General features: G+C 39.8%; 1 protein-coding gene across 1 annotated transcript in view; it reads right to left on the reverse strand.

Moving 5' to 3' along the window:
• Positions 1 to 9125, reverse strand: part of LOC101855488 (calponin homology domain-containing protein DDB_G0272472) — a gene marked incomplete in the record, with an annotated part of 217513 nt that overhangs the window by 140846 nt on the left and 67542 nt on the right. Inside the window, 1 exon segment of the mRNA XM_035969737.1 lies at positions 8100 to 8209. Coding sequence (XP_035825630.1) covers positions 8100 to 8209 — 110 coding nt within the window.

Raw genomic sequence — 9125 nt, forward strand, 5'->3', positions numbered from 1 at the left:
AGTTTCCAAAGATACTCAAGCTTTGGAAGTCACCAAACTTTGGCTGAAAATTTTACAGTAGAAACCAGACGATCCAAACCTCTTTCAATCGTAAATATCTCGACTCCAATTAAAGACAGATGGGTATCATAGATATAATTTCGTGATTTTTTTTTTCATCAAATACAAGGCAACTAAAGAGGCTTTAAGATTACACCAATTACTCCATGCCCCCCCCCCCCAAAAAAAAAAAAAAAAAAAAAAAAAAAAAATAAAAGCTGTCCTCATTAAGGCATAGGAAGTAACAACAGGATTTTTTGTTTGTTTGAGTAAAAAAAAAGCACATAGACGTAATGATGGTCATTTAGTGCAGGGTAAAAGTAAGACAGACAGAAAGAAACAACAGAGGGAAAGAAAAGAAGTATGACCTACCAGAGGCACCCTCCAACAACTCACCTAACAACATGATGAAGAGTGAAAGTTGGAAAAAGTTGATATAAATTGTAAGTGGTTTTTTATGCCCCTGTCGACACAATTCAGATCTTTTAGAAGGAGGCGGGCTCTGACTCTGCCTGTCAGGGCTAATCAGGGAAGAGAAGGATACAACATCCCAGCAGAAATACTAAGACACTCGATCGGGAATAGAACTCGGGTTTCCTGCATGTGACAGCAACGTGCCTAGTCGCTACATCACACCACAGACGCCGGTGTGATGAAGAGAGGACGTTCGAAAAGATTTGGAACGTAAAAGTAACTGACAAACCTCAAACATAATTAAATTTTCAGAACAAACCCCAGATCCAGACATCATAATGAAGTGCAAAACTTTCGCCTTTCATGGCGTGTTCTAGTCTCCCCTGACAATGCTTAACTAAAAGATTTACCGAGGACGTGACGTCCATTTTGCACCCAGTTCTTTTGTCGCTTGTCACGGGGAGAGTTTACGAGCCTGAAAACACATAGGAAACAGGGGAGCGAACTCTGTGAACTAACGATGGCACGTATCCCTTTCAATCATTCCGTTTGTCCAAAACGACCTTGTCTCAGACGATCTACATGTGTGGCATCGTGGAGAAATCAGGCTCTCGTCAAAACAGTGAAGTCAAAGAATGCGACATTTTCCACAGATTGGGCAATTTTTATGGATTTTTTTTCTTCTATGTCTAATCGCGGACACATATCCGTGTGGATTTAGATGCAAATGAAAAATGATCAAGGGCACATCAAAAACGTAACTTTGCAATTTCCAATGACATTAATTAAGCTTTGGAAGTAACCAAACGTTGATGTCATTATCCGGCTAATTTTACCTTTGACACCAGACGACTTCTACTTGCTTCAATCCCAAATACCTCCACTTCTATTCATGCTTGATGGGTATTTCATGTCACCGAAAGCAAGACAAATGGACGAGCTTTAAGATTATACTCCATAATATTCAGTTTTAAAAAAATGACTGTTTCGACCGCGTCTTGACACAACTGAAAAAGTAAAACACGCTGAATGTTCTTCAGCAGACGTCTGCAATTTGCTGTTGGATGACCTACATACTACATGTACATGACGAGACATTAGATTGTCAGGTCGCTGATTAAGAATTACGAAGTTCTATCTGCTCAGTACCTAGTGTTGAGAAATTTGACGACACAAATGTTGAGTTTCACAACTTGTCAAGCTTTTGTCGAATGCAATTCTTTGAACATCTTGGTATACAGTAACAACTCCGAATAATTCAACGATTTTGATAAAGCACAAAGAAGATTTGGTTTCTGGCCTCATAGTCTTAATAACTCAAAACAGCCAAAAATATCAGATAAAACTGTGTACTTCTACTAAACAATGCCCCCAACAACGTGCACAAGATAGCGTAGTATCGAAATCCACTTTTTGGCAAGACCTGAAGATGCACATTACTGACGCAGATGTTCCGTGTACTGTGTCAAAGGCTCGACACAATCTGACTTCCGTTTTTATTTCATTTCGAGGTTTCGTTTTAAAGAGAGTTTTACGGCGCTTGTAACATAATTAGGTCATGTAATTGCCGAAGATAAAGGTGTTACAAGAGAGTAACAAAGATAAAAATGGAGGAGTGATCAGGGCAATAGACGTATGATAGGAAAGAAGGATCCAGTGCACTCGCCAACCACCCGCTTCTAATGCTTAACAAACAAATAAGTGTAAAAAATGTTTCAGCTAAAAGAGTGTGAAACTTAGAATTCAATTTTCTAAAAACAAAGCGTTATGTGTTAGAACCCTGTTATTCTAATGCTTGGCCAGTCTCCTTCTGATGAGATGAGCCAGTTGAATTTCACTTATTAGCATGCTTGTTTCATGAAGACACGAAAGTCAAAATAAAAAAAAAAAGCATATTTACTTGGAAGTACGGCATAAATTAGTTCTTACTGCTGCCTTCACTGCAACCGTTGCTGGAGTTGATGTGCTGTTGCTGATGATTTTTGGGTTTAAAAAAATTGGTAAAGCAGTTGTCATTTAAGTTGTTGCTGCAACTGCTTTTATTTTATGGTTATAATGATGCATGCTGCAAGGAGGGCAGTTGATTCCCTAAATAACATGTTTAAAATACAACTATTTAAGTATCGTGGGAGAAAAAGAGAAGCTAATCGCATTAACAAACAAACGAAGGAACAAAGAAACAAACAAAACCTTCCACTGGATTTAACAGGCTTTGTGACAAAATAGTATATTTCCAATATGTAAATTTCGTCTTCTTCCCACTAAATGATCGTTTCAAAGTTTTAGTTTTAATACGAGTTTTACGGAATTTGCAATACAAATAGGTCATAATATAAGTGTCAAAGATAAGCGGTGTTAACACACACAGAAAAAGGGGGAGATAACGCGGAAAGACGTTTGATAAGGTAAAAGGAGCAAACCACATCAGAATGCCCACCGAGTACCCACATTCTTTATAGCAAGCGGAAACTCTTACTTGAAATACTTCGCCACAGAACATGCTGTCAACGATTTATTCTATAGAGCGTATGGTGTTGGTGGTTGGAGGGCGCTGCTGGTAGGTCTTACTTCTTTACTTTCCCTCTGTTGTTTCAGTCTGTCTGTCAGTCTTATTTTTTCTCAGCACTAATTGACCATTATTGTGTCGATGTGCTTCTCTTTACTCAAACAAAGATCTCATGTTCAGCTTTGTTATTGTTTTTTAAAGAGCCAACAGATTGTGCATTAAACGATCGTTTTTGTTTTGTGCAGGTTTTTTGTGTTTCTTTCTAAGCGGTTTATTTCGCCTTTTGGACATAAAGCATTTGGTCACAAAGATCTTCATTCTGTATTCCTCGTCCCCTACGCTAGATATCTGAATGTCACTGTTTGTTGACCGAGTTTATCCCGGATTAGCACGGTAAACATTTTTGGCATTTCATGTTTGACAGAATCTACAGAACTTCTTAAGAGAAAATGTTACAAAAAATACAAAACAAAAAGAAAAAGAAACAAAACCACCCCCCCCCAAAAAAAAAGCGCCCCGATATCTCCGAGCAAACACGCTATTGATACGAGAAGAAAAGGAGGAGCAAAAACGCCTGTCTTAGATACACATGAGAAAGATAGAAGGTCTTCCTCTCGTTTGCTTTTGGTCATTTCTGAGAAAACCACAAGAATAAAACGTCGATTCCTAATACAAACATGGCGAACAATAGACGAGCAACCAGGATCATGTTCTGTAGACTGTAAGATTTGACACGTCAAAGGCTACGCAGGTTCAGGTCAAATATAATGACTTACTGAATGACTTTAACTTCTTTTCAGTTTGTGAGGAGCTCTCTTTCTTTGCTTTACAATAAAACGCAGCCTTAAACGCGGATGAGCGAAGAGAAGTCTAAATAAAACAAAGTCACGATCAGATATATAATGTTTTTACAATACAAACAGCCTTAAAAGCGAAATAGTGAAGAGAATTGAATTCTAAACAAAACAAAGTCATGATTAAATATAAACAGTTATTGTTAATTAACATGAGTACCTGGATTTTCAAGAGCATATTTGATTTAGACATATGAAGAAACAGACACGGTGGACGGCGCCAGAGGGATTGGGGCGAGACGGGCAGTTTTGAGATGGCCTATCGTCGGCAACCTTTTCAAACAATTATACTAAACCTAGAAAGTATTTTCTTAAAGGAAAAACCGTTTCATTCCTTTAAAAATTGAAACTACAGTTTATTTTATAAAATCCATCTTTCCTTGATTTTTTTCAACATTTAGAATAAAGATGTGAATTTTGACACATTATGATTTCTCAAACACATGCCACCGATACCACAGAAAAAACCCCCCCAACTGAACATTAAAAGAACCAGACTTTGGTGCATAGCACATCAAAATCTAAACAGCTGACGAACGTTAGACTATCAATCTTTGAAGTAAAAAAGGCTTCTCCCGTCCCAGAAAAACAAACAAACATACAAACAAAACCCATTATCGTAACGAGAGCCCCAGGTTCAAATTTCGAGGAGGGACAGTTTATTGGCTGATAACGTTGTGCTATTAGCATATTATAAGTATCGGACCATGTGATATAACGATCTGTCTGTCTGTCTGTCTGTCTGTCTGTCTGTCTGTCTGTCTGTCTGTCTGTCTGTCTGTCTGTCTGTCTGTCTGTCTGTCTGTCTGTCTGTCTGTCTATCGTTGGCCTGCCCCCCCCCCCTCTCTCTCTCTCTCTCTCTCTCTCTCTCTCTCTCTCTCTCGTTTCCCAAGAACATATCGACCAGAAATAATTTTCAATAAATCCAGGACAGAAAAACGCCGACCTCATAGCTCGACATACATAACATTACGAAGGCCGCGATGTTGTCACTCCGCTTCAGGAACGAGAGAGAGAAAACTATAGGAAAGAAGGGAAGTCGGAGGTGGAGTCCTTTGGGGGTGGGGGTTGGAGGGGGTGGTTGCTCGATGAGTCATTGAATCAAACCATCGCATGAACATGAAATCCACCTGCGTGTCTTTTCTATGATTCTTTCTTCGTCACATATTTCTCCCGGACACGCCCACATTTTCCCTAATACAACTATGTACAGCTGTGCCCCCCCCCCCCCGGGGGGAAGTTTATTTTTTTTTGTAGGAGCGGCCGCGGTCACTCTCTTTTCTTTTTGACTCCCCTTCTTAACTTTTTCTCTCCTTTTTTTATATCTTCCCCCCCCCTTCCCCCCTAATCTCTCTCTTTCCTTTTTAAATTTTTTCCCCCTTTCTCCCCCCTCTTTCCTTTCTTTTTTTCCTTGGGAGGTTTTTCTCCTTTAACCCCTTTCTTTCTTTTTTCCCCCTTTTCCTTCTTCTCCCTCCCAATCCCCCCCTTTTCCCCTCTCTCCCCCCCGGCCGTTGTGTTTCTCTCTTTTTTAAAAACAAAAAACTCCGGGGCGGAAAGGGTGCGGAAAGAAACCCCGGAAAAAGGGGGGGACCGGGCAAGGGCAAATATTCCAGAGAGAGGACAGGCTTTACCCCCAAAAAAAGGGTCATTTAAATACCCCCCCAACCCCACAAACAAAAAACCCCCCAATTTATTAAAAAAAAAAAAAAAAAACCCCGGAAAACCCCTAAAAAAAAATTTTAAAAAAAACATCCCCCCCTTTCCCCCCCCCCCCCCCCCCCCCCCCCCCCCAACCAACTGATTAGGTCTATAGGGCGCGAGACAATGCGATATCAGGAGTGTTTGCACAGTCGCCATTTTTAAAAAATACAGTACATTTAATATGCAGTTTTTACCGTTTTACAGGAGAGTTAAAAGAACCGTGTGTTGTTACCAATAAAGCAGCACCAAGTTTTAAAGATAATAAGGGAATTATCAAAAATTATATACTTAGAAATACTGACTTCAGATGTTTGCAAAGAGTTTCTGTTCTTGGTAACAATTATTCAGTTTCTTTTTGGGTTATTTTTTTTATTCATTTATCTTTTTGGCTCTTCCGTGAAATGGTTAAAAAAAACCCCGCTTATAACGTATTTTTGAAACTGACGACAGTACGTCTGTCTCCATCTGTCTGGCATTCATTGTTCAGAAGTTCACTCTACACCACCCTATTTTGTCTCCATTCCGCCTCCCCTGAATTGTTACACCAGGATTTTTCCACGATAGTCTTCTCCAAATCGTATCGGACTCAACAACTGACACCAACCCCTAACAAGGCTAGCAGGTGATCCAGCGTGACAGCGGACAGATCAGATTTTACAACTCCGCGGGCAATAACTACACGGGACTTCTTTCAGTACTGTCACCAGAGACATAGCAAGCAATTCTCCACACCAAACCACGCCTGTATCCAAGGGTTCTCGCAATGTCCCAGCACTAAGCCTGAACCTTCATGCTTTTGAAATGGATGAAGAAGGAATGCGCAGCAAATGTCGCTCGCTGTTTAAAACTTATATTCAAAGCTATTGAATGTCATTATCATCATCATCATCATCATCATCATCATCATCATCATCAGCATCATATTTCATACAAAATAACATAACAATATAAAATGTTTAAAATTTGTTTAGTAGCTCAACGTTTCGACTCGTGGGCTTCCTCGGGAGCAACTGAGGAACATCATCATCATCATCATATCATCATCATCATCATATCATCATCATCATCATCATCATCTAGTACCAGATCTATCACAGACATCGGCAATAATAATGGTTCTCATTTCAAGTCTTTGTTCGGATGCCCTAAAAACAAAAAGCTACAATATCCTGATCTTTCTCAGTCACCCATCTGTTTAGGATCTCCTGGTATGTTAATCTGGGTCTACTTCTGACTCGCCTGCCTTAAGTTTTGCCAGAGAGAGCTAGATATGTTTTTACCTTAGAGTAACAAAGTTCTATCTGGCATTTTGGGATGTTTTGGGTTACTAAGACCATGAGGTCGGAAACCAAATGTTCTATCTGTTCTGTCAAGATTGTAAGATTATTTGGAGTCTTTATCAAGATTCGAAAAGGTTTGAAATGATGTGAAACTCAAAATGTTAGACGTCAAATTTATCAAAACTAGGTACTGAGCAGATAGAACTTTGTAATTTTGAGGTATCAATTTATCATATTCAATGAATACTAGTTCTATTGTGCCTGCCAAGCGTAATGTCAAGTTAACCTATTGTGCATTCTAATTCTCCGATCAATACAGCAAGAAGTCTTCTTCTACTTAAATATCTCTGGACGTTACCCGCACGTCTTTCAAGAGTCACAGCGTACGCGTTGACACGACTGGAATGCGAAAGGAAATTCCTCGAATAGTATTGATTAAAAGCACACATTGTTTATTTGATGGTTTTTTTCTGAAGTAAGAGTTTTACGGCACTCGCAACACAGTTAGGTCATGTAAGTGCTAAAGATTAAAGGTGTTACAAGAGAGTAGCAGTCACAAACAGAAGAAAAATGAGAGATAAGGATAATAGATGGTTGATAGGAAAGAACAGAAGGAACAAAAAAAGAAAGAAAATTAAAACATAAAATAATAACAACAAAAGTACACCATAACACCTGCCAACCACCCACAATGTTTATTTGAATAGCTCAGATGTGAGGCGATTGACAGAGAATGGTGGTCACAATAAAGCATCGTACATGTATCAGGCACTCGAAGAATACTAGTGATAACTAGAGAAGTAAAGGGAACCTACACGCCGTGCAACACCCCTGAAAGACCTGGGGTTGCGTCGCTGGAAAGATGTTTATAATACTTCGATATATTATACAATACGTAGAGTAGAGACAAGAAAGAATGCGCTAACATGTAAACCGATACAAGCTCTCTCTCTCTCTCTCTCTCTCTCTCACACACACACACACACACACAACACACACACAAACACACACACACACACACACACACACACACGCACGCACGTATATACATGCAAACACACACACACACAAGCGCGCACATACCACAAACACATACACATTCTGAGAGATATAAACGCATAGCTAGATAACAGACAGACAGACATACAGACAGACAGACAGACAGACAGACAGACAGACAGACAGACAGACAGACAGACAGACAGACAGACAGACAGACAGAGAAAGAGACCAAGTGAACAGAGGATAGATAAACAACGACAAGACACAGCGCTTAACAAATTACAGAGAAAATTAAGAACTCACTCTCCAATGGCCCGCTGCGATAAATCCTCAAGATCTGACGAGTTGAAGAGATGCGAGTCCTTTAGGCCAAATGTGCCACGACAAGCTTTCAAAAACACATTGACGTTGTCCTGAAAGAGATGCAGAAAAGTTACGTTATGAGTATGCTTTAAAAAAAAAAGAGTTTTAGTAACTGTTTGAAAGCAGAAGCAACACAATAATGCAAGGTCATGTCACCCTCTCTGGTCATAGTATAAGAGAAGAAGGTTAGAGGTGTTACAAGACTGTAACAAACACACACAAAGGAGGGTAGACAAAAATGATAAGATTATGTTGTACAAGAAGGAAGGAGAAAACCACACCAGAGCACCTGCCAGCCACCCACGTTTGGAGTTTATAAAAGATTTACGGTAGCAGGCATTGCGTTTTGATTATAAATATTTTTGTTTTAGTAGAGGTTTTACGGCACTCGCAACTACATAAGGTCATACGAGCGGCAAGGGGTGGATGTGAACAGAGAAGTCCTTATAGGGAATCAGGCTTACTCTGCTCACCTCTCTAGCTTCAACAGCATAAAATCTGCTTCGACTATCAAGACATCCCGGAAATAGCGGGTCACAAGAGTGTGACAAACATACAAAAGAAGTAGAGGAAACAAGGACGATAGTAAGGATTAGGAAAGAAAAAGCAGCAGTTCCCTGTTGCAGTTCAGGCACAGTTATGAGCATGACATTGATAAATCAGTCCATTTATCTGTGCATAAGAACATGTTAAAATCCCCGCTGTAGGAATTGCCTAAAGACACTTCAGTCAGTAGCACCGCTCCAGGGGTGGATTATAAATAGCAAATGCAGTGAACAGGGAACAAAATTCTGGTCAGTGGGCGGTTGGCAGGCGCTGTGGTGTGGTCTGCTCCTTCTTTTTTATCAAATACATGTCGCCCTTATCAAAGCGCACTGGTTTAGTAAGATTGATTCTTGATTACAACTACAAAAACAACGAAAACAAACCACTGCAATAACGATAATGATGATGATGATGATGATA

Source organism: Aplysia californica, unplaced genomic scaffold (assembly GCF_000002075.1).
Source record: "Aplysia californica isolate F4 #8 unplaced genomic scaffold, AplCal3.0 scaffold00176, whole genome shotgun sequence".
In the NCBI taxonomy this organism is placed as follows: domain Eukaryota; kingdom Metazoa; phylum Mollusca; class Gastropoda; order Aplysiida; family Aplysiidae; genus Aplysia; species Aplysia californica.